Source organism: Hippoglossus stenolepis, chromosome 13 (genome assembly GCF_022539355.2).
Source record: "Hippoglossus stenolepis isolate QCI-W04-F060 chromosome 13, HSTE1.2, whole genome shotgun sequence".
Classification (NCBI taxonomy): domain Eukaryota; kingdom Metazoa; phylum Chordata; class Actinopteri; order Pleuronectiformes; family Pleuronectidae; genus Hippoglossus; species Hippoglossus stenolepis.
This window is the reverse complement of record NC_061495.1, coordinates 5207335-5234114: the sequence shown is the minus strand read 5'-3', so window position 1 is coordinate 5234114 and position 26780 is coordinate 5207335. Positions and strand designations below refer to the sequence as shown.

Below are 26780 nucleotides of genomic sequence, written 5' to 3'. Positions count from 1 at the left end.
CCACAAAAGCGGTAGGCAAACATCTTTTCAACATTTTTGTGCAGTAGAAATATGCGATGCTTTTAGAAATGTAAGAAATCTGTAAAACTCAATTAAAAATGATCTGAATGGATCAGTTATTCTCCAAATGTATTTTATTGATTATTTGGTTGATTTGCTGTTGATTTCTTTCAGTGCAACAAGGTCCTTCTCAAAGCGTTAACGAGCGCAGAATCATGAGACCAAAATGGGAGCGTCCTCTATACAGGTGGTCACGGAGACATAACCAAGAGGAGACCAGTGAGGTCATTGTCAACTCCTCCAATGACAGCTTTTCTCTCAAGTCAGGTAAATGACAGCGAAAGAGGAATGGCAGCTATGCAGAACAACTACAATTTAAGTTGTATCCATACACTTTATCATATTATTTGATGTCTTTCCCTCCACTAGGAGTATCAAGGCTATTCTAGAAGCAGCTGGTCAGGCTGTTGAAGGAGAGTGCCAACACGCCCAGTAAACATTTACACTTAAAACTGTTATGACACTGTAACCCCTGACTTGCCACAGTTAAAACAATATTCTTACTTGGTTCTGGGCGTAGTTATATCAAGATACAAATTCATTCACAATTAGTGCCTTGTAATTATTTATTTTAAGTTTAAATACTAATACAAATCCATTGTCTTCACCCTTAGGTGCCCTGCCCAACCAGGGCATGATAATGGCCGATCCAGGTAACCTAAGGTGTAAGAAGATCCTCACGTGATCAGACAGACCGACCCAGGAAAAATCAGGAGCGGTTGTTAAAAGTGCACTTGAGATGTGTGCTTGAAAACGCCTACGCCTCTGTCTCGTACCTGCCATTGGCACAGGTGTGAGTCTGAGTATATTATATGGAAAGTCTGAGTTTTAAATCAACTTGGAGATGATTTTAGTGAAAATTTGTGTTTACATGAATTCTATTGATTCAGAGAGAATGAACACAGTCATGGTTCTCAGTGTGTGTTTTACAAGTGATGATTCCTGCACTGCCTTGTGCAACTTTAGTTATGCTCTACCCTCTCAGGTCAAGGCAATGTGCAGTCCGACAGGTGGCAGATGCCATGTTTGGCAGTGATCGGCCGATGTTGAGCCCAAAACACTCATAGCTCCCTGAAGACTAGCCGGATTGTTATTTCCAAGCACCGTTACTAAACCGAGTTTCACAGCAGTATGCAACCCAAACACAAAAAAGCGCTGCCAACAAGCAATGATAAGGATAGTGGGTGAAGGTGGAAAAAATCAGAGTAGCAAGTACAGAACAGGGCTGTCGCTTTTTCTAAATATCAAATGCTTCTAAGCTGCATAATTTGAAATCGAACAGAGTTTATTACAGTTTGAATATGAACCGCATGTTTTCGGATAGAAAGTGACAGCCCTAATACAGAGGAAAGTCATTTTTTGTGTTCATGTTCCTTTAATCCATAGTCTGGTTTGAATGTGAGATGAATAATGTAGCGCTTGGAATTTGTTCTCACAGCATTCCTTGTGGGTGAAACTGCTGACAAACCCCGTAAGAAGAAGACTTTGTCATCACGCCAGTGGCACATTAGAGCCCGGCTTGCTTCCACATCTGCGGTGACACAGGCCAAAAGTGGTCTCTGGCCAAGCAGTGGATCAATGATCTGATAACCAAGATCAAAACCAAACACCATTAAAAATTCTACGCCCAAATCCCTCCAAGCACTCGGTAGCGGACCACCAGCAGATTATTGACATCCAGAAGGCCGTGGGCGTAGGCATCAGGATCCGAAGGCAAGAGGATCAGGTCGGAATTAACCATTGAGGGATTCAACGTGGCGTACTCAAAGCCACCGCAGAGATTTATACAATGATGAAAAGGTGAGAGATGATGAGGACACAGAAGAAGTGCCGTGGTGATGGTAAGCACAGTTTGCAGACTGGCAGTACCAACAGCCGAGGGCTCCAGTATCAAAAGCTTTGATCCAATGACAAACTTCAGCTTGAGCAAGCAATGCAAAAGAGCGGACAGATGTAAAGTCAGCGTCCAAGGTCAAGACTTCGTCACTCTGCCAAGCCGGACCGGCCACCAACAAAAAGGGAGACACATCTGAATAAGGAGGGTGAAACCAAACTGAAAGGTATTTGACTGACTGATGAGAGTTCTGTCTAAAAGATAATAAACCAGTGGTAACTGGTAAAAGTTCCAATATATAGCTAGAATAATGTGCATTCACACTAGATTTCAAACCTTTTATTACCGCAAATGATTTCCTGTTTACGATTTCACTTTTTGACCTCTCGAATTTTGTCTCTAGATGAAGTACCTGAGCACTGGGATGCTATGCCCCCCAACACTACGTGTGTGGCTGTCCCTATCCATGAGGAAACACCAGAGTGCAGTGGTCACAGAGCTGGCTTTCAGGCCTCATTGCAAACAAACAGTCATCAAGGTAGTCTTCATTTAAAATGCAGTATTTAAAACATCATGCTTTTAGTGACACTTAGCACAGTACTAGAGCAGAACGTTTTGTTGTGATGTTGTTTCAATACCAATGTTTTCCTTCTGATAACAATTTAATACCTGTGCATTTAAAAAATAACAACATATATAACGTTTTAACAGTTATGTACTACTAACCTGTATGGAAGTGATGAATGCTCATTGTAAGCCCATTTGAAAAACAAATGCATGCAAGTGAATGTCATAGAACTTCTTTGATTACGCTCCTGGAAATCACTTATTCTTTGCTGCCTTCAAAACTGTACTTGTCAGGGGCAAAAAAAGATTCAGATGATTAAAACCGTGCGCATGTTACCGGCGCCAGACCTAGGGGAAATCTGGACCGGCAGCAAGGGTTACACAGGCTAGGGAGCGCTGCGTAACCAATAGATACATAGATATAGTCTCTGTGGATTTAAGAAGGGAGGAGACTAAGTTTAGCGTCTTGCTCAGACTGAACTCATTTATTATAAAATATCACAACTTATAGATCTTCACACATCATTCATCTCAATTGTCCATTCAGTCTCACTCTCTTGTTAAAGTGTTTTCTGTTATCATTATACCCCAAATAATACAAAAATGAAATGACAAATACATAAATACTAATTAACAAGACAAACACATTCAGTAAACATAAATTCCTACACTGGCTCATACACACACACACACACACACTACTCTGATTACACACATTGACACACAATGAATCACTCTCATACACACACATAACATAAACCAATTCCCGTTTTTAGCACTTCCTTCAATCATACCTATCACCATTTTACACTCTGCACACACACACACTTCACTCATCAGCGGCATCTAACAAAATGGCGTGACCCGGCTGTGACCGGTAAAGTGAAGCTAGTTAGCATATAACATTTCACTTGTGAACATGCGCCAAGAGCTGGCTACAAATACTTTTAGCACATTTTAGAACAAATGCTACATTACAGAACCGGAATATCTGTTACACGGACTTATTACACCAGTGGTTGAAACTTAAGTTCAAAGAAAAAGTACGTGCACCCGCCATGACGAAGCACGTCAGGACGACGAGTCACCAAACTATATATTTTTGTACTTTAACCACACTTCTCACTATCATCATCACTCATCTAACAACCAACATAATATCCACACTTGACTCTAAAACTAAGTTAAGTTATAAAACTGAGTTTTGTATTACCTGTGGATTTAAGAAGGGAGGAGACTAAGTTTAGTGTCTTGCTCAGACTGAACTCATTTATTATGAGCTGCGCATGCGCTGAGCCTGTGCTTACGGTCTCCCTTCAGGATCCACCGCTGTACCAACAGCACCACCTACTGACGTGGAGTAGAATTGTCATGTGAAACTGTTAGAATAGTTAAGTTGTCTTTCAAAAAATGGGGGGTATCTGTTAAAATAAAAACGAAATGCATAGCATTTTCAACCTATTACACGCACGCACACATAAACATGTTCACTTTATAAATCAAAGTCCACCTGCAAACGTGAATCTGCAGGATTATTCAATTCAGAGACAGCTGCGATGTCCTCGATCTAACAAATTTTACACAATTATATATCAAAAAATCGCCGCAGTATTCATATATTTAGAGCAATCGGACTGATTACTTCACACATCAATAGGATCCTAACCTCCACTCTGGGATATTATTTGGTAATGGAAGTGATGGCACAGTCACGTTCACTGCAGCGGTTTAACACACACACACACACACACACACACACACACACACACACACACACACACACACACACACACACACACACACACACACACACACACACACACACACACACACACACACACACACACACACACACAGGTTGAAAACTAAAGCCGTAATTGACGATACACGCACAGTGTTAGAAGCTATTATTAAATACTATTAATGACTCGGCTCTGCAACTCGTACTTTGTTGTCAGTTGTCATATCTTTTTCGATTGAAAGTCGCCATGGAACAGTTATGACGCGCAAGCACAAATATACCGCTGTTGGTTTTAATGGTAATGATGAAGTGGATCAATAATCTGGCTTCAAATCACCACCTCACGTCTGCACGTCCCTTCCCCCAAACAGTTCCCTACGCATGGGTCAGAGTTAGCGTACAAGTGTGCACATTCTCCCGTCAGGTTTGTTTTTATAGATCCCAACGTTTGCTTGAGAAGTGGCGTACGCATCTATCAGACCCTGTTTTGTGCATATGCATGTTATCCACGACACCAGGTCTTTTCGTATCGTCCAATTTAGAGTACGAAAAGAAAATTGCAATTTTTATCTGGGTGAAACAAATATACTTTTAAAATGTGCTATGGGATCGTCACAAATTTACTTTTCCCTCCTATTTAGATTGACAGGATCCAGAACCCTATGTTGTGGAAGAGCCTACAGGTCAAGAAGCGTGACATTGAGCAGCGAAACGGTCATTCAAACAACGAGAGGCGTCTGTTCCACGGCATCCCTGAGACCATAGTGAACACGATTAATGAAAATGGCTTCAACAGGGCTTACGCAGGAAAGAACGGTGAGAAGTTTATGATGAAAATATGGGACAAAGTTTCACCAGACTCTTCCTTTACCTTTATTGCTAAAATGAAACTGTTCAAAAACATTAATATGTTTTTTATTTTATTGAATATTCTGAACACTAGTTGTTTTTCAGTTATTTCTTCATATTAACTTAAGCGAATGGAAGACATGCTCACAGATAAATTAAAACAAAACATTTTTGCTGCTGTTTCATTTTCAGCTCCTGATTTTGGCAACGGCACGTACTTTGCTGTCAGGGCCGACTACTCTGCCCAGGACACATACTCCCGGCCGAATCTGAAAGGGGAGAAGTGCATGTACCTCTGCCAAGTGCTGACCGGGGATTTCACGCTTGGAAAACCAGACATGGTCGTACCACCAGCCAAGAGCAACACGTCCCTTCAGTTGTACGACAGTGTCGTGGACAACATGGCTAATCCCAGCGTGTTCATCATCTTCCATGATGTTCAGGCTTATCCTGAGTATTTGATCACATTCAAGTAACGCCACGATGTTCTGACATAACAAGGACCAAATGCCTCCACATTTTATACTGCGTTAAAAACACTTAGTTTGTTTCACATCAGCTGATTAATCGCATTTGTTTTCCCATCTACTTGAGGTATTTGGTTAAAGAAGGTATTTAGTAATCAAGTAATAATCACAAGAGTCAGGAATCAGAGCCACCAGAGGAAATGAACCATACATTGATCACATAACAATGTCAAGAAAGGCGAATGATTGCAAACAGATTTTTGTTTTTGCCTGTATGTTATTCTTTGTATAATCAAACCAATAATTGAGTGTCGAGAATGATGGACCTGCTCTCCTGAAGGAAATCATGGGATACAAACTGGTTTTGGAATTCAGATTAGCGATTACTTCTGGTTTTGAGAGGAGTATGGAAGTTAACTACTGTTCCAATAAACGCGGTGTAATTAGAAGTTCATAAGAGCACACTTGCTTGTTCAGCGTTTTCTTTATTTGATTTAGAGTTGATAAGTCGAGCTTCACAGTTGTGTCCATTTATGTCTATTAGAGCACCACACATTGTGTGTAATTGTAGTATTCAATTTCCTCAAATTTACATAGCCTTGTAGTACACACCAGGTAGAATATGTCAAACCCCTCCTTTCCACATAAACGTATACATACAATCACAAATGAGAAACAAATGCAGCCCAAACCACAAAGTTTGCTTCTCTGTGTGAAATTTGTGTTTTTCCTACCAAGCTTTCTCAATAAAAGTGAATATTCAACCAGACACTAAGCTTTTGTTTCATCTCTTTTCTCCAGTTTAAGGCAATTGATTCTCTAAATTCATACATAATCACTTCAATGAACCTTTCATACAACTTTGAGATTCATCCCATTCAGATTTAATTATTTGAATTTATAACAGTAATATAAATATATGATTGTTACGATGTGGTAATAAAGTTTGGTCTCCTCAGGTTTCTCTGAAAGTACAGTGCGATATATTCATCATTGGGTGGCGGTGTTGTCAGCATTGCTCGAATCTCTGGCTCCATCTGCAGGACATACTGCAAGTGTGCATATACAGTCTTCCCTCCTGTTGCCAAGATAAGGAAAAGGAAAACCAGTTGAAATCCTGCATGTGTATGGGATGGAGTTTATGTGGACGTTTAAATAAAACCACGGGAGTCAGCGAATCTTGAGGAAAAGCATATTTTTCACCATTATTTCAGTTACACTGTATATTAATATTTAATTCAACTTGGTTTGCATAGTGCAAAATTACAACACACATTATCTCAAGGTACTTTACATAGTAAGGTCGAGATTTTACAATATTTTACTGGGAGAAACCTCTAGAACCAGACTGAGTGTTGTCGGCCATCTGCCTCGGCCGGTTGGGGGTGAGCGTGGTAAAGAGGAGAGGGATAATAATAATGATAATAATAACTAGAGTGGCAGTAGAGTACATATATTTTTTTCCAGTCCCCTTATGAAACTACATTTTAATTCATTAGATCCCTTTACATGTCTGACTTGAATCAAGAATTACTCTCTGAGATGTTGATAAATGACCTGCCCCCTGATCCAGATCCACACCAGAGTTTTATGAATCTGTGAATACACCACACAGCCATAAATACATTTTCTGATCTTCGCAGATTATCAGCATTCAGTATAATCTAATACAAATGACTGGATAACTCAACGAGCCACTTGTCATAAATGTATGTTTCTCTCATTTATTTAATATAAGTTGATCCTGTCCTGTTGTGTGTTGCAGGGCTTCTCTCCTGTGGTCACTGAACCAGAGCAGCATCATCCTCATTCATTCTTACAGCTTTTTATTCCCTGGTCATGTTTTAATAATCCCCACGATTTGCTTATTTAGTTTGTATAAGGCTCCAGAAAAAGGTCATTTTAAAATCAAAATCATATATTTTTTAAAATGCAGGTAAAGTTTGCGTGCATGTTCATCCAGGTCCTCAGTGGATATGAGTATTTATATTTATATACTGTCTGGTTTATATAGTTTCAAGCAGACAAATTGATTCATTCATTTCTCAGTGTTAACATGCGCCAGAGAAGGGAACTGGAGTTCAGATTAACGGGACTGATTCTTTAATGTGTAATAGGAAGTGGAGAAATGGCTCCTCAGGCCACGTACAGGAGTAATGATGTGCCAGGCAGAGCCTGGTAACCTACTGAATATGACAGAGGTCAGACCTCCACTCACACTGTCGAATGTTGTGGGTGTGTCCCCACAACTGGTAGAATGAGACCTGGTCTGCCAGGGTGGAGTTTCCTGTCAGCACCTCGGCCTCCCACAAGGTACAAGTACGTCTCATTGCGCTCCTTCCCACTTCCATGGCTTTCCTCACTGTACCAGCAAAGTAGATACCCTCTCCATAAGCTGGGTCTGTAAACGGACAAACACAAAAAACTGGTTATAATCTATGACCACGTCTGTCCTGAGAGATCTGATTACAAGTGGTCAGCACTAAGTACAGGTCTGAATGCACTTAAAAATGTTCTGAGATGTGGCAACAATCTTTTAGTTGCCTGAACGCAAATGCATCCTGGTCCACCAGCTGACGTCCTCTGACCTGCTACAGTTTAAACGCACTGTAACACTTCTCAGTGTCCTTATGTCGATACGTTTGGAGCCCCCGCCACAATCTCAACACTGATCACCATGGAATGAACATTATTTTTCTTAAATGGGGAAAACCCTTTCTTTAAAGCTGCACACATTCATTCATTCAGTCAGTCCGCTCGTTCTCTCTCGCTAAGAATCTGGTTACATTATCAAATGCTTCATACCTGCAGGTGGTGTGTACTCTGCATGGAATCCAATATGGCTGACCATCTCGCAGAACTGTGAAGGTATAAGCTGAAACATGTTTCGATGAGTGGAACATTGTAGCTGTTGTTTCTTGGCGTCAAACATCTTCCTCAGTAATCGGGTTCTCCACTTTCTCCAACTAGATATACGAAAAATTCCACCTGAGTCAAGCACTGGTGAACAATAAGACATAAGATATGGAGCACTTCCTTGAGACAGTTACACATACTGTACCTTCAACATGCACAGCCCCTCGTTTATGAGAACAGATGCTCTTTCTGAGAACAAACGTCTTGAACATCAACTGGCGTTCTTTCAAGGTCACCTTCTCGGTGGAGAAGGGGAGCATAGCAGCGCTCTTCCTGCCAGGACAAATTCTCTCTGGATGTTGCCTTGCCCAGGCATGGCCTCCCACCTGCAAGGCGGCCATGACAATTTCCTCATGTGAATCCCCGTTCACCGTTATGTCTGCATGACCTTTGTCAAGGACTCCTTGATGTCGATGGTCTCTTTGGTCGACAGACGGGTCAGCTGCAGATATTCACCTCCTCCCCAAAACAAAGAATAGAGTTGTTACGGATGGTGATGCGGTGAGAGGAATGGAAAAGGTACCAGAGCCATCGTTCAGCCTCGAGCCTCGACTCCAGGACTGCCATGCAGGCTGATCTGTGGAGCCGGCGGAGTTTGCTGACAGGAAGTGATCTCTGTGCTCAATGCTGGTGGAGCACACACACAGGTAACAATCTGCCACAGTTCAGGATTAGCTGCTTTAGTGATTGCAGATTAATCGAGCATGCATTCCCCACTGTACGGATGATTTTTACATTTGCTGTCCTACTCTTACGTTTCTGGTTTATACACTACAACTCAGAACTGTTACAAGGGAACTACAACAACAGCAAGATTCTATGTATTCTGTTATTTAAACATTTCTTACACAACACATAAATAAGCAGCACTATACAAATGTCTTTCTACTTTAACAGGAATATTATTACTATAAGTTGTAGTGAAGGTTTGGCCTACTTTGTAGAGGCAACTTGCACATTCTTACAATTAGCCTCAACATTTGCAGAATTATTAAAGGTTCCTAAAATTTTCTTGAAGCTAATATTTTAAGACCGTAATTACTGCAAATATAGGGAAGTGCATATGCCTTTCTATTACTCTCAGTAAAATACTTAAACACTTGCATTGAAGGTCATCTTTTTCATCAGTTAATGTTAATAAAATGGTGTTGTTACCTGTGTAAGCCGGGATCAGGGGCTTTTTGCCTGGAAAGATCTCATCGCTGTCTCAAAGCCTGGAAAGACAAAAGTCATTAAGTCATCTTTCTATCACGATAACTGTCGGCGTCTCCTTCAATCCGCCTGCAGTGAGCTACATGCCTGCAGGTAACTAACATTCTAATACTCGCAAAAGCATTAATACAACCTTATGCTCATGTCTACTTCCACAGTGGAAATATGACAAAGTGAACTTCAAAGGTTTGCGGGGGGACTTCTTGGCAAACTCCTTCACTGCTTCAGTCATGACATCGGCGACTTGTGTTTTACTGAGCCCGTAGCCTCCTGCTGTGCCGATGGCGGGAAGGCAATTGACCTGTGCTTATTTGAGACTGCGATAGATAGGCAATCCAGGACTGACTTGAAAAGGACCTGTAATTAATGAACAAAGAGACATAGACAAATATACAGTAAATTAAGATTTTCCTGCTCACCCAGATGATATGTTGTCTCTCACTTCAACCTGTTTTTCAATATCATCCCTGCAACGAGCTGCATTTTAATGCTACTCCCAGACTATGTGCTCTCTGGATATACCAAGGGAAAAGGAACTCTTGCAAGTTGTGCAAGATATTTTTCAATGTAAGAAAGTTTAGTCCTGATGCAAATCATTTGTTCCTTTAGATAAGTCAGATAATTAATATTACACATGACGATTTAATATTTCCTCTTTTACTTATATTAGAATCATGACCTACACTCCTGGGCTGCAATGCCAAGAGTGTAAACCTCTTTGTTCAGGAAGTAGCCTTTGTAGCGATCACTTTTCCTTTGGCCCAGCTCTGTGAAGCTCTCTTTTGCATTTCAGCTCCTGCTTTCTTCGATAAAGCTTTGGAGGTGACACGTAGCTCAAGTTTCTGTCTGATGATGTGCTACCAGCTACGATGGCGTCCGTCTGAGGAATCAAAAACAAGAATAAACAAGGTGAATAAAAATACAGAAACTCATGCTCCCCATACCTGCTGCCACTGCTGCAGTTTTTTCACAAAAGTTCCTGATTTCCAAATCCCCAAAATTAAACTCCTTGGCGAGGTTTTACAGTTAATCACATTCTTACTATAATTCTATTTAAAATTAGAGCAAAACCAAGCAGAATTTGTAAATATTTCCAGCTGCATGTGTCCCCCGACTCTTCTGGTCTTATGATGAGGGAATGATCATATTTGGAGAATCCTTTTACCCTAATAATGTTTAACTAGAAATAATCAATGTTTAGAAAAGCCTTCTAATTGCAGTGCATAAATAAGTACATAATAGGTTTAATAAACAATCAAAGACAGATGTCAATTCATGCCTCCTGTTCATAATTAAATACACTTCAGTGTCAGTTGGATATTTCCAAACTGGACTGTAGGAGTGGAGCACACAGCCGCTCCTGCTCCTGCTCCTGCTACTACCTCGCTGTACGTTTGTGGGAAAGTAGCTCACAACGGCCCTTTCCATTCCTTTACTGTGGGGTCGTCGTTGTTCACAAGGAGGATCTCCTCAGGAAGATGTTGTCTATAGGAGTTCTCATAGTACTCTTTCACAGTTGACACTATATGGTGTCCGCTGGAAGTAGCAGGAGATTGAACAGTCGAGCTTATAGCAGGAATGGCGACAGTCTTCCAGGTGGTTTTCTTTAACTCTGTCAGAATGCTCTGATGGCCTTCTGCAACAGCGGTTTAGCCTTTGCATTCATACTTTGATGGGTTTGCTGTTAAGGAAGGGCCCACAGCATGAATTATCTTCTTACATAGTGGAGGCCAGCAGCACAGACAATTGCATCTCCTGTTTCAGATCCCCCTTCCGTCTGATGTAATCGTTGCTGTCCTGTTATGGATCACGGACCCCTGCTGGACAGAGCTTGAGGCGAGGCCGCCCAGTGTTGAAGCTTGTCGTTGGCAGCATTCACGGCGGCATCCGCACTTGAACATTTGTAAAGATCGTCCTTCCACACAGATAACTTGATGCCTCCTCAGCACGCGGCAAACCTCTTCTCTGAAACAACAGTTTCTACGGCACAGGGTGGGGCCTTCCGGAAGCCACCTCCTCAATGATGGCTGTGCATCGAATTTGCTGTGAAGGATGCTGCAGGGCCGGTCCACATTGCCTCCCACAATGAGAACCAGAAGGCCCGTGAAGAGAGATAATCAGATTACCGGCCATAGCTCCTAAATAGTGCTACGAAAAAAGTAAGTAGGTGTGAGTAAATCATACAATGACATCACTGTCTGGTTAATATATTTGTGCTCTGTATTGTCACCCTTATTTAAGTCATCTCTAGTAATCATCCTATTACTATATATACTACTCATAATATTCTGTTTGTAGTGGCAGGTGCATATTATTTACATATCTCTCATTTATTTATAGTTGTTGCATAAGCCACTAAAGGTGTCAAGTCTAAATAACATTTAATCTTAACCTACTGGCGGTGCTGGGATGCAGCAGAGTACATTTACTTCATTAATGTAATCAAGTACATTTTCATGTATCTATTCCTTGTACACTTTTACTCAAGTAGAAGTTTGATGTACTTTGAGTACATTATGTCTATTTCTTTGTACTTTACCAAGGACTCAGTAGTAGGGGTGCAGGGGGCTGCAGCACCTCCTACTGGCAGTCGATTGTAACTGAAAGGCCAAATTGTCCAAACATCAATAAAAAACTGAATTTCTCAATTAACCTTTCTGGAGTAAAATTTTGAGGCTAGCACAATAGTAGGCATGTATATTTAATTTTATTATTGTTATTATCCTTCTTGAATTTAATGTTTGGAACATTCATTCAGTATTTTCTGTAACCTCTGATGCACATATGTAGAATTTGTCAGAGATGTGTAGACAATAGACACAAACAGAAAGGATTGTGGATTTAAGTGGTGGAAATAGTGGGTTAGACAAAGAATATCTGATTATTTTATTTTACTTTTCTTCCCTCACATTGATATAGATTAAATCTAGTGTCCAGGAGTCCTGCTCATAATGAATTAATTTGACCGACAAGCCCATTTTTGGCCTTTTCTAGTGTAAACTGTTGTGAAACTGTTATACAATGCTGCACACAATTTAAATGATACAAAAATCAGGAATATTGTGCTGCATTCAACATTATATTTAAATATATTATTTTGTACTTCCTGAACTGGGTGACCCAATTACAACTAGAAACTTTCGCAGGTTTCTATCACTCCATGAGGAGGGCAGATCAGTTGCCTGCTTTGGTGTATATGAAAGTTATGTGAAAAGAAAACAGAATCAACGTTAAGAAACTATCCAGGTGGGGGGGGACGGTTTGAAGTTAAAATACTAACATAATATTCCTACTGTTGTCTCACTACTGTCCACATTCATCCTCTGTACATTATTGTGATTTAGACTCGTTAAAGTTGGTTAAGTTGAACAACTTCACTTATCGTTGACATTCAATGGTGCATCGTTGTCTCACGTCTTTCTACGTTTCTTCGAGAAAGTTTCTGCGCAGACTCGTCGCCATTTTCTCTCCTCGACCTGTTGTCGGCTGCGAGCGACTTTGTGCAGCACACGGTTCAAACTGACCACACCTGTCCGTTTAACGTTGGTTTTAATGTCTACGTTAAAAGATGAAGTTTACAGGTAAACACACTCACCTGCTTTCTGCTGGAAGGTTCCGAGGAGGACGAGGCGAAAGTGAAAATAAAAGCAGACTCGCCAAAATGGGGAAAAACTGTTGCGTTCCCAAGAAACAAAACAGAAAGTATAACTGAGGCGCAGCAGCAGAAGCAGCCCGGACAGCAGACATGTCCGACGCGTATTCTTACCCGCTGCTCGTCGAGCGGAGAAACAACTTTCCGAAAATCAAAATCAAGTTGCTGAAGTACTTCAACGGCAAAAGAAGTCCTGCGGCGGAGACTGCGAGGTGGACTGCGAGAGTGGCGGCAGGACGGCGGGGCTGCGCTTCCGCACCGAGCAGGGTGAGCTCCGTCTAAGGCCTGGACTCAAACTAGAGAAATACAAGAGTGAAGTGACCTCCTCTTAACAATAAGTCCATCTTCTTCTTCTTCTCCTTCACTCACAGACCAGAAAAATGTGCTGAGGAAAGACTCGCACCAGATCCAGTTGGATGAGGCTGTTCTGAAGATGACCATTCGAGTCCCTTCAGATGAGAAGACTGCACCAGCACCACCAGCAGCAGCACCAGCAGCAGCAGCACCAGCACCAGCAGCACCACCACAGGTAAGTGAGGTGCAATGAAATGTCAGGGTTCCTGTGTGTGTATCCTGGATGAGGTGTGAAAGTACTTTACTTTGTTGTTTTGAGGCATATAAATAAAAGATATTATCACCCCTCCCTTTTGGAAAACTCAATGAGCTTGAACTAGGAACAATTTTCAAAGTATATTCAATGAGGTGTGGCTTTGAATCAAAGCTATAGAGCAAACAGTAAAGAAGGAATTGAGCATGGACTTATAGTTGAACCCTCTTTGTAAATTGTGGCTGCTTCATGATTTAGTAATCAGGGACAGGAGCAGAAATGTTTAATATACAGCAAAACATTTGACAAATCTGAGGTTAATCAATTATGTGTTTTACCTCCTTACTCTGCTTATACAATGCATAGTATATCAATATGCTGTGTTGAGCTTTAGGCCCAGAGCTTATGTGAGAGCACATGAGTCATAACTCAGGAACCGTGCTGGACGCTGTGTTCTTTGCTCATTTTACTTCCTGCTGTTTGGAAGCTGGTAATTAAACAAGGATACGCCTTTCTGTGATATTTACTTGACCCAGTTGATGGTCAGTTAAGCATTGTAAAACTTGTGTCTGATTGGACATTTAGCTGTGAGGTAAACTGGTTACACAAGAAGACAAATTAAAACACAGTTGTGACTTAAATCATTTTTGTGTACTGTCAGAAGCAGGGGAGTTCCATCGGATAATGTCAACAAATGTAAGTCACACCAGTATGTTTCTTACTCTGTGACTATTTTTTGTGTTTGTTTGTTACAGATAAATTAACTCAGACTTGCAGTGTCAAACCACACACACACAGTTAGTTTTGCTTCTCTACCCTGCCCGCTTTGTCTCTCACTCTCTCCTTTTCTTTTGCTTGGCTGTATCATGTTTGGGTTGATATTCAGGCTTCATATGAACCTTAATTACAGAAATAATAAACTGACCCTTTAGTGTCGAAATTGTTTGAAACTGTGATTCATCAGAAGGAATGTGTATTGATGCAGCTCGAATTAATGAAACAAACTGCACTGCTGATTTCTGTAAATCATCTGCCTTCACTGTAAAAGGGATCCGTGGGCAGAAATTGAATATAAAATAATCCTGGTGGTGTTTCCTCGTGTGTTTCATCTAAATTGTATGAATTGTTGTTTTCTTTACCCTAGAATGGCCCTTTATATTTAATTACTTTATATTTACATCGGGAGTGGGTCCTCTCTACAGAGGCCGCCATGTTTTTTACAGTAGCTGAGACTCTGGAAAAACGGCTTATGAGCTAACACCCAGAATAAGCTTTCCCACAAATAAGACATTTCATTAATTGTTTGTGTTACTCTATTATCTTACTTCATTAAAATGTGTGTTCAATCACTTACTCTTCATCAACTCACAGCTGAAGTTCAGAGGCGAGAGGCAGAGACGATGTAGCAGCAGAGGAAACGCTGTGCTCCTCGGCTGTTTTGGGAATGTTTCTGAGGACATGAGCCTGGGTTTTTGGAGATGCTGGTGGAGAACATTATGAAGGAACCGAAATCCCCATCTGCCTGCTGCGTTGGAAATCATTCATGGCATCTCTCTGTTGGTTACTTTGAGAGTGGAAAAGGTATTTGCTTACTGTGTGTGTGTTTATGCGTGTAATAATATTTCTAAAAACACAACTTGTACAGAGGTTGCCTTTCAATTGGCGCATCGGTATCATCTTCAGCATATCTCTTATTATAATAATACTAAAAAAGAAAAATACCAAGTAAATTTATGGGAATATTCTGTACGACACACCATGATAAACTGACACTTAACCTGAATCCTTAGCCTAACATGATCAATGCAGTCAGCACCAAGCTGAACTACCATAAATTAGATCCTGCGGGTACTAGAGAAATTACTTTTCTGCATTTTCTCAGACCACTATAAAACATCCTCACCATCCTAACCATGAAGAGTTACATACTATTGCCAACAAAAACAAATGCATGATGTCCTTTATCTACTTAGAATTCTACTTTATTTGATCAATTGCAACAATAGAACCGGGAAAACGTATCTTTAAATCACCAATTCATATAAAATTGTCCAAATTGAGTTTTCTTATTTACTCTTGCAATGTAATATAAAAAATTGTGTTTATCTCAAAACATGTGTTGTATGAACCCTCAACTCCTTCTTGGCAAAGATGTTGGTGCCATTTTATGAAAGGTATATTAGGGCCATATTGAAGAAAAAAGATTTTGAGAATATGTTGTAAAAAAAGTGATATTACGAGATTTAAGGCATAATTTAATGTGAAAAAATGTCATTATTATGAGGAAAAAGCCATTATACTACAATACAATATATTACTTTTAGTAAACAAGCAGCAAGGAGAACCCGTGCTCTCCGAGTTTCACTCCATCTGGATCGAAAATATTGAACCAATCTCATTGTTTCTTGAGAAACTATAACCGTCTTCACAGCAGGAGATTCTCTGCTCAGGCAACAACACATAAATCTCTGGAGTGTTCAGGTGAGGGGTGGTGCAGCAGACAGAGGCAGGATATAACGTATTAATTCTGCTGCAGAGATCGCGCCAAATCGACATTGGCGTGTGCCCTTATCACCAAAAGAGAAACTCTGCAGAAAGTCTGGAGGCTCTCACACAGACATTTGCGTTTACACTCACAACAATTCTGGAGAATGTTGGGAGGATATCAAGAATTACGTGTATGGCGGAAAGCAGCTCATGAAATCCCCCAACAATTTACAGTCGACCACTATCAAACATTTTCTTCTCCTCAAAAGAGACAATTTCCTCCAAGCGTGTGTGGTTCTTTCTTTGAAATGGACACAGTTTCTTACACAACCTTTTAGAGCCCTGACACTACCACATTAATGTGGTGCTCATGTGCCGAAAGATCAAGTAACATGAAACCTATACTAATGTATAGCAATAGATGCTACATTCCCTCATTTTAACACAGACAACAAGCTGATCATTTGATCCTTGTATAATGATTAAGCCTTCAAAATTATAACTTAATTCTCATAATATTATGACTTTATTGTAGGTAAAAATTCATAATACTACGACTTAATTCTCGTTCAATTTTGATTTCGTTCTCATCTTACCACTACTACTACTTTTTATCACTATCCCACAGAAAGCGCTGACTTTGTGGCAAGATGCCCTCAAAACAGGATGTTCACAAATAAGGATTGTCAGTCCGGCCTCTTGAAGTCACTAAGCAAGTTGCAATCGAAGACACCCAAAGTTCGAAGATTTCCTCCCACCTGTATTTTCGAGAATGCAGGTGAGGATATTAAAGTGTTGTGCTTAATGAAGAGGAACAGTTTATAAATCACCTTCAAAGACAATCAAGGTAACACAGTTTATAGTACACGTTGAATAATTACTGTGTCCGTATAAATGCAACAATGATAATCAGAGATTACCACCTTTATATCAATTCCTGGACGATTTGACAATGATGTTTTTCTATAGCTGCTGCTCAGAAAGTCGTGAAGGAGAAGCAGCACATCCGACAGGAAGAGATCAGAGTTTATCCTTTCTATTCATCTTTGGGAGCAGCCCTCTATGGCAAAACAGGCCCTCCTTAAGAACTCCCGCTGCCATCTCTCTGAACCCACACTGACAATGCTGTGTGGAGATACCTAAATGACCATAAACAATCAGCATTGAGACCATTCACAGTGACTTAGCTAAACACTTCTGTAATGTAAAACAGAAGGATCTGCTGTGATCTTGAGCCCCGTACCTTTTCAATTCTTGGCCAAAAAAAGATGCCAAAGCCATCATTAAAGAAGTGGAGCAGTACCGTGGGGTCAGCCTTTGCTAATATGTCAAAATTCAAATCCCTGAAGTTTCAGCCGGATTCAGAGGTATTGGAAGAGTCTGTGAAGAATATCAGACACATGCTACAGAACAAGGATGTGACTTTAGTACACATGATAAAGCCAGTCTTGTCAGTGGTTGGCTTTGTGGATGATGTCAATAAACTGGAGCAAAGTCTTGACAAACCATCCAAGAAAATTGAGGGAAGGAGTGCAGAGAGAGCGATGAACCGATGTCATCAAAGTGGCTCCCATCAATATTCCACCTCCTGTGTCAAGATAGTCTTCAGGACAAATTTGACGTTTGTACCAGAGCTCAAATGTCATTCACAAAGACAGTCCAGATTTGACTGTAACTGGTTTTAAGAGATGAGATTTTGGAAACAGTGTAAAGTGATACGTGAAGCAAAAACTCATTAAAAAGCGAATGAATTTAGAAATGGAAACATCTGTGCTTGACTTGCTGAGGTTGGAAGGCAAGATGAGCTTACAAAGGCCCTGCTGACATCTGACGGAATAGATGCAGCATTTGAGATCCAGTGCACAGAAGGTGGAGGCTCCTTGCTTTTCTGACAGAGATCTGACCAAAGCTGAAGACCATCTGAAAAAGCTTTGATGTCTCAGAACATCAGTGTGAAGATTGCAGTGTCCTGAAGACTCTGGCGTGGCAGGATCTGGTCAGACAATTCTGAGATGCCAACAGCAAGAGTCATGCAGGAGACTCAGGTCCTCTGCTGGTAAACAGGGTGTTGTAGTGGCCACAAGAGTAATGTCATGAGCTCAGCGGTGCGCTTGAGCTTCTTGTAAACAGAATGCCAAGGTTGAAGAAAGTGTTGATGTCACCGACCGATGCCATCATTAGATACGATAAAAAATGCAAAACATCTTTTTGGACCAAGTCAAGAGACAGAGTGACAGTGTCTTTCAAGCGAGGCCATCTGTCTCAATGGTTCCAGAGTTGATGTCACATTGCAAGACCTTAGTTGAAAACTTTGGTCCAGTCTTTGATCTTTAGAAAGTGTAAAGCATCCACCAAACCTGGGTGAAGAAGTTCTTCCAGGATAAAGGAAACTATGTGCGTGACCTCACTGTTTGGCAACACTGGCTGCTTGGTCCAACTAGTTGATGAGACAGGTGGTGGGCAGAATGATTTGGCCCAAACCAAGGACCAAAACCTGTATGTCGGCTTCAGACATCTGATGAGTGTTGAAAATAGCTGTTTGCAAGGCAGATCTGTACAGTTACCCAGTGGGCCTTGATTATCCAATTCTTCTAATCAGCAGCTGCAACACAAAGGGGGTCTTAGACAGCGCTGTTGAATGCTGCTGGACTCAGTTGCAGGTTGAATGCGACAAAATAATTAACCAGAGGACAGCTCCAGGCCTGGAGACTGTCATTACTGATGCTGGAGGGAATGGCTTTGTGCAAAAAAATTATCCATGCATTTGGACCCGTCTTTGATCCATCTGCACCCCAAGTCTCAGGCACAGTTAAGAAAAGAGCTGTTAAGGAAGCCTGGAACTTGCTGAAGGCATGGCTGCATCACTGTGGCTCTGCCCACCATGGGAGCAAAGCTTTCCTCTTGATTTGTGTGCGCTGACCATCATCAAGGCAGTGAAGGAACACTGTGTTAAGGAAGTATAATGACAACACCCTGAAGGAGATCCATTTGGTGAACAATGGCGAGCGCTGCTGTTCAGGCTATGGAGAGAGCTGTCAAAAGTGAATTTGGAAATAGTGGAGTCACTCTTCAAACCGCGTCTCCAAGTCTGACACAGGCTAAGATCTGCCCAATCTGACCCAAACTGCTTGGGTCAAGTGACAACCAAAGAGGCTTGAATATCCACTCTTACTCAAGGAAACATCAGGATACCCACAGTAAATAGAATTTAAAAATGTTTCTAGTTAAACATGCTTTCTAGAGTGTGGCGACAAATACTAGAATAAATTAAAGCTAGGGTTGGTAAAGCGTGAAAAAAGCTATGAGAGCAGACTACTCTTTGAAAAAATGCAACCGATACATCCCACTGTCTTCTCTGCTTCGGCCAGTGTATGTCTCTCTGGCGTGAAGACTGGTCATGTGCACTGAGTGCATGGGCAGGAGTGCACGCTGGTTAGTGACAGACCGGTACATCAGCCTATGGTCGTCATTTAATTACCAGAATTATTGGTTGTGTTAACTACAGTCCCTCAAGAGCCACAGACACTTGGGACATGCTTTTTCGATTGTCACATGGCTATCAGGATGTGAAGAGGATTTCAATAAATACGAAAAAAAGTGTTTCAGAAACAACACCAGCCCTACCTTTAAATACTGACTGATTGCTCAGACTAACTCCCAGACTTTTGGTCTAATAAGGATGTTGTTAAATGAAGAACTGATAACATTCCGTTTTTCTTAGACTGAGAGTGATTTGCAGCACTCGTCGAAGATCTTGAACTGAACAAGGAGCAGTTTCAAATGCAATACTGCCATGGCGGACCCAATCAGCAGTTGATAAATGCCCAGAGGCCAGAGGACATTTGGTGAGGTCATTGCTGACGAGCGGCTTGCCAACTGAAGAGCAGAAAAGTCTTTCATGCAATTGCACCTCATTGGGACAAGGGACAAGGCGCAACTGAAAGGGTAACATGCTCTATCATCTGAGTCTGTATTCAATACTGTATCATATGGAACATGCCTCCAGATCTACCACTTTTCCTCTTTTCTGTTGCTAAATGTTATTTTAGGATTATACTATATTATACTTATTATTCATCTAGGTGCATGGGATAGTAAGTGTATGCAGCAGTGTAAACTTTCAGTAGCCTGGTACCTGATCTTAAAGCATCAAATACTTTGCCTCCCAGATCTTGAGTGCCATTTTCAGAAACACTTGGACAAGGCAGAGGACACTGGCCTGACCTCATTTCTTTACCTGCTGTCGCATAAGAGCTTTGTTTCCCAAGACACCTGTCGCCTCTTCGATGTTAGTGAAATCTCAGCGTTTAGCATGAAAAAACCTAAGCACCTGAAGGGAGGTTGTCATTGTCCTTTATCAGGCGATGCAAAAGGCAGTCCAGGTAAAGGAAACAGAAGAAGCTTTGGAGGTAGTTCTGTGTTATTTTCCCATGAAATGCTTAATGACAAATCAGCGATGGTCAATTATGTCCATGTTTATGAACATCTGCTCTTGTAATGTTTTGGTGATGTATTGATAATATTTGTGAGTGTTTAGTGGAAGTTCTGATTCTGTCTACAGGCCTTTAAGGATGAATTTGACAATTTCCCCAGTGCCTCAGGTGGTCCAGCACCCACAGGTTTCCCCACAAAAAAACATTGAGCAAACATCTTTTCAACATTTTTATGTGCAGTAAATATCGATGCTTTTAGAAATATAAGAAATCCACAACAAAATGATTCAATTAAAAAATGATCTGAATGGATCAGTTATTCTCAAATGTATTTTTATTGATTATTTGGTTGATTTGCTGTTAATTTCTTTCAGTGCAACAAGGTCCCTTCTCAAGCGTTAACCTTTCCCGGCGCAGGAGTGCATGAGACCAAAATGGGAGCGTCACCATACAGGTGGTCACGGAGACATAGCAAGGAGACCAGTGAGGTCATTGTCAACTCCTCCAGTAGAAACTTCTCTCTCAAGTCAGGTAAATAAACAGCGAGAAGAGGGAATGTTTCAGCTATGCAGAACAACTACAATTTAAGTTGTATCCATACATTATCATATTATTTGATGTCTTTCCCTCCACCAAAGATATCCAAGGCTATTCTAGAAGCAGCTGGTCAGGCTGTTGAAGGAGAGTGCCAACACACTTGGTAATGAAACATTTACACTTAAAACTGTTTATGACACTGTAACCCTGACTTGCCACAGTTAAACAATATTCTTGCTTAGTTCTGGGCATCGAATTATATCAAGATACAAATTCATTCACAATTAGTGCCTTGTAATTATTTATTTTGGTTTAAATACTAATACCGTCCATTGTCTTCACATGGGTGCCCTGCCCAACAGGGCATGATAATGACGATCCAGGTAACCTAAGTTGTAAGAAGATCCTCCACGTGATCGGACAGACCGACCAGGAAAAATCAAGCCCGGTTGTTAAAAGTGCACTTGAGATGTGTGTGAAAAACGCCTACGCCTCTGTCTCATTTATATGATGGCTAGGTGAGTCTGGGTATATATTATATGGAAGTCTGAGTTTTAAATCAACTTGGAGATGATTTTGTGTGAAAATTTGTGTTTACACTTGAATTCTATTGATTCAAGAGAGAATGAACACAGTCATGGTTCCTCAGTGTGTGTTTTACAAGTGATGATTCCTGCACTGCCTTGTGCAGCTTTGATTATGCTCTACCCTCTCAGGTCAAGGCAATGTGCAGTCACGACAGGTGGCAGATCCATATTTGTGCCCAGTGATCGCGTGTTGAGCCAAAACACTCATGGCTCTGAAGACTATTCGGATTGTTATTTCCAAGCACGTTGCTGACGAGTTCCACAGCAGTATGCAACCCAGAGCACAAAGCTGCCAGTAAACCCAGTATTAAGGATGATGGGTGGTGGAAAAAATCAGTAAGTACAGAACAGGGCTGTCACATTTTCTAAATATCAAATGCTTCTAGACTGCATAATTTGAAATCGAACAGGTTATTACAGTTTGAATATGAACCGCATGTTTTTACGGATAGAAAGTAGCAGCCCTAGTACAGAGGGTGAATCATTTTTGTGTTCATGTTCCTTTCATCCATAGTCTGGTTTGAATGCTGAGATGAATAATGTAAGCGGCAGATTTGTTCTCTGTCATTCCTTGTGGGTGAAACTGCTGGCAAGCCCCGTAAAGAAGAAGACTTTGTCATCACGCCAGTGGCATTCGACCCGGCTTGCTTCCACATCTGCGGTGACACACAGGCCAAAGTGGTCTCGGCCAAGCAGTGGATCAATGATCTGATAACCAAAGATCAAAACCAAAAGAAACACCATTAAAAAGACATATCCTCCCAGCTTTTCGGCCGCGGACCACCAGCAGATTATTGACATCAGAAGATGCGTGGGCGTGAGCATCGGGATCGAGGCAAGGATCAGGTTGAATTAACCATTGGGGATTCAGCAATGCGTACTCAAAGCCACCCTTGAGATTTATGCCAATGATGAAAAAGGTGAAGGATGATGAGGACCTGAAGAAGTACGTGGTGATGGTAAGCACAGTTGCAGACTGGCAGTACCAACAGCAAGGGCTCCAGTATCAAAGCTTTGATCCAATAACAAACTTCCAGCTTGAGCAAGCAATGCAAAAGAAGCGGACAGATGTAAAAGTCAACGTCCAAGGTCAAGACTACACCGTCACTCTGCCAAACGGACCGGCCACCAACAGAAAGGGAGACGCATTGCAGATAAGGAGAATTGACAAACTGAAAGGTATTTCACTGACTGATGAGAGTTCTGTCTGTTCTGTCTTCTTTCCCTGTTTTAGCACAATTTCACTTTTTGACCTCTCGAATTTTGTCTCTAGATGAAGTACCTGAGCACTGGGATGCTATGCCCCCAAACACTACGTGTGTGGCTGTCCCTATCCATGAGGAAACACCAGAGTACGGTGAAGTCCTGAATCTATTCCAGGCCTCGTGCAAACAAACAGTCATCAAGGTAGTCCTCATTTAAAATGCGCTGTATTTAAAACATCATGTTTTAGTGACACTGCTTTGTTACTAGAGCAGAAAGTTTTGTTGTGGAGATGTTTCAATACCAATGTTTTCCTTCCTGATAACAATTTGATACCTGTGCATTTAAAAAATAACAACATATATAACGTTTTTACAGGTGTATGCTACTAACCCTGTATGGAAGTGATGAATGCTCACATTGTAAACCCATTGAAAAACAAATACATACAGAGAGTGAATGTCATAGAACTTCTTTGATTACGCTCCTGAAGTGGATCAATAATCTGGCTTCAAATCACCACCTCACGTCTGCACGTCCCTTCCCCCAAACAGTTCCCTACGCATGGGTCAGAGTTAGCGTACAAGTGTGCACATTCTCCCGTCAGGTTTGTTTTTATAGATCCTCACGTTTGCTTGAGAAGTGGCGTACGCATCTATCAGACCCTGTTTTGTGCATATGCATGTTATCCACGACACCAGGTCTTTTCGTATCGTCCAATTTAGAGTACGAAAAGAAAATTGCAATTTTTATCTGGGTGAAACAAATATACTTTTAAAATGTGCTATGGGATCGTCACAAATTTACTTTTCCCTCCTATTTAGATTGACAGGATCCAGAACCCAATGTTCTGGAAGAGCCTACAGGTCAAGAAGCGTGACATTGAGCAGCGAAACGGTCATTCAAACAACGAGAGGCGTCTGTTCCACGGCACCACTGAGACCATAGTGAACACGATTAATGAAAATGGCTTCAACAGGGCTTACGCAGGAAAGAACGGTGAGAAGTTTATGATGAAAATATGGGACAAAGTTTCACCAGACTCTTCCTTTACCTTTATTGCTAAACTGAAATGGTTCAAAAACATTAATATTTTTTTTATTTTATTGAATATTCTGAACGCTAGTTGTTTTTCAGTTATTTCTTCATATTAACTTCAGCGAATGGAAGACATGCTCACAGATAAATTAAAACAAAACATTTTTGCTGCTGTTTCATTTTCAGCTGCTTGTTTTGGCAACGGCACGTACTTTGCTGTCAATGCCAACTACTCTGCCCAGGACACATACTCCCGGCCGAATCTGAAAGGGGAGAAGTGCATGTACCTCTGCCAAGTGCTGACCGGGGATTACACGCTTGGAAAAAAAAACATGGTCGTACCACCAGCCAAGAGCAACACGTCCCTTCAGTTGTACGACAGTGTCGTGGACAACATGGCTAATCCCAACATGTTCATCATCTTTCATGACGTCCAGGCTTATCCGGAGTATTTGATCACATTCAAGTAACGCCACGATGTTCTGACATAACAAGGACCAAATGTCTCCACATTTTATACTGCGTTAAAAACACTTAGTCTTTGTTTCACATCAGCTGAATAATCGCATTTGTTTTCCCATCTACTTGAGGTATTTGGTTAAAGAAGGTATTTAGTAATCAAGTAATAATCACAAGAGTCAGGAATCAGAGCCACATGGTGCCTTGGAAATGAACCATACATTGATCACATAACAATGTCAAGAAAGGCGAATGATTGCAAACAGATTTTTGTTTTTGCCTGTATGTTATTCTTTGTATAATCAAACCGATAATTGAGTGTCGAGAATGATGGACCTGCTCTCCTGAAGGAAATCATGGGATACAAACTGGTTTTGAAATTCAGATTAGCGATTACTTTTGGTTTTGAGAGGAGTATGGAAGTTAACTGCTGTTCCAATAAACGCGGTGTAATTAGAAGTTCATAAGAGCACACTTGCTTGTTCAGCGTTTTCTTTATTTGATTTAGAGTTGATAAGTCGAGCTTCACAGTTGTGTCCATTTATGTCTATTAGAGCACCACACATAGGAAATTGTAGTATTGAAAGAAATATCAGTTTAAATATGTGTCAATTTCTTCAAATTTACATAGCCTTGTAGTACACACCAGGTAGAATATGTCAAACCCAAAAAAAGCACAAAGTTTGCTTCTCGGTGTGAAATTTGTGTTTTTCCTCTCAAGCTTTCAAAATAAAAGTGAATATTCAACCAGACACTAAGCTTTTGTTTCATCTCTTTTCTCCAGTTTAAGGCAATTGATTCTCTGAAATCATACATAATCACTTCAATGAACCTTTCATACAACTTTGAGATTCATCCCATTCAGATTTAATTATTTGAATTTATAACAGTAATATAAATATATGATTGTTACGATGTGGTAATAAAGTTTGGTCTCCTCAGGTTTCTCTGAAAGTACAGTGCGATATATTCATCATTGGGTGGAGGTGTTGTCAGCATTGCTCGAATCTCTGGCTCCATCTGCAGGACATACTGCAAGTGTGCATATACAGTCTTCCCTCCTGTTGCCAAGATAAGGAAAAGGAAAACCAGTTGAAATCCTGCATGTGTATGGGATGGAGTTTATGTGGACGTTTAAATAAAACCACGGGAGTCAGCGAATCTTGAGGAAAAGCATATTTTTCACCATCATTTCAGTTGCACTGTATATTAATATTTAATTCAACTTTATTTGGATAGTGCAAAATTACAACACACATTATCTCAAGGTACTTTACATAGTAAGGTCAAGATTTATATATATTATATATAAATATATATATATATATATATTTTACTGGGAGAAACCTCTAGAACGAGTGTTGTCGGCCATCTGCCTCGGCCAGTTGGGGGTGAGCGTGGTAAAGAGGGGAGGGATGATAATAATGATAATTGTTGTGTACTCACGCTATTATCGCCAATAATGAATACGCGGGAGACACGGGAGACCTGCTCGTAAACCTGTATTAGTTTGTACACAGAACAGGGGATTGCAACAACGTAAGCACGTAACATAAAGGGGGCGTAACAGTGAGCGTGAAGGGACAAACTTAGGCGGTCAATACACAACATATCCCTCCCCCTTTACCTTTGATGCTCCTTTAACAAAAATAAACATTTTACCGTCTCAGTATCTTTTCTGAAATGTCTCTGCATCAAACACCCTTTTTTTCTTTTCTTTTCAATATATCACAATGTTATTTACTGTATTTCTTACTTCTATAATGAACTTTTAACAACTTGTTTTGGCTATAGAACTTGCCTAAACTAGGGAAAGAGGGTAGACTACCTCAATTCCCGGACTAAACCCTGGGGATTATTCTGCCCCAATGTCAAGGGTTAGTCTCTACTCTACAAGTTCAGTCTATCAGGAGGCCGTCTGTCTCTTCTGGGGTAGGTACGACCTGTAGACAAGTCAGTCACCTTGTCTCTTGTAGGGGACTGTATGACTCCTGGTCTGGGAGAAGTGATGCCTCGGGTAGGCACCTGATCAGGGCTAAGTGTGCACGGAACAGTGTCCAGCAGGGCTGCACAATTAATCGAATTTTAATCGCGATCACGATTTTGGCTGCCACAATTAAATGAGCATGATCGTCAGTGATATTGACGTTTAAAATGCGTGCTCTGTTACATATCAAATCAAGCGCTTCCT

At 40.9% G+C, this 26780-nt stretch overlaps 2 protein-coding genes and 2 long non-coding RNA genes across 5 annotated transcripts in view; 3 read left to right on the top strand and 1 right to left on the bottom strand.

Moving 5' to 3' along the window:
• The first annotated feature begins 255 nt into the window (after window positions 1-255).
• Window positions 256-21481, top strand: LOC124854617. Its single transcript, XR_007034793.1, has 3 exons — window positions 256-327; window positions 430-431; window positions 21404-21481. It is a non-coding gene; the product is annotated as an uncharacterized LOC124854617 (long non-coding RNA).
• On the top strand, window positions 2231-6287 carry LOC124854615 (protein mono-ADP-ribosyltransferase PARP15-like). Its single transcript, XM_047342633.1, is given in 4 exon segments — window positions 2231-2382; window positions 2384-2432; window positions 4844-5018; window positions 5244-6287. Coding segments are annotated over 4 exon segments (645 nt in total). The 5' UTR covers window positions 2231-2245; the 3' UTR covers window positions 5528-6287.
• LOC124854616 lies at window positions 7857-8634 on the bottom strand. Its single transcript, XR_007034792.1, has 3 exons — window positions 8580-8634; window positions 8324-8484; window positions 7857-7919 (listed from the first exon to the last, which is right to left on the bottom strand). It is a non-coding gene; the product is annotated as an uncharacterized LOC124854616 (long non-coding RNA).
• Window positions 21482-22790: 1309 nt separating the features above from the next.
• Window positions 22791-26780, top strand: part of LOC124851068 (protein mono-ADP-ribosyltransferase PARP14-like) — a 30430-nt gene continuing 26440 nt past the window's right edge. Inside the window, exons 1-4 of one of the 2 annotated variants that reach the window (XR_007034791.1) lie at window positions 22791-23068; window positions 23163-23296; window positions 23917-24091; window positions 24317-25238. Coding sequence is in view for 1 of the 2 variants with exons in the window: in XM_047342632.1 (XP_047198588.1) it covers window positions 22792-23068; window positions 23163-23296; window positions 23917-24091; window positions 24317-24600 (870 nt within the window). In the remaining variant the exon portion in view is untranslated. Of the gene's footprint in view, window positions 23069-23162; window positions 23297-23916; window positions 24092-24316; window positions 25342-26780 lie in introns of those variants that run through there. The other variant, XM_047342632.1, reaches the window with a different exon arrangement.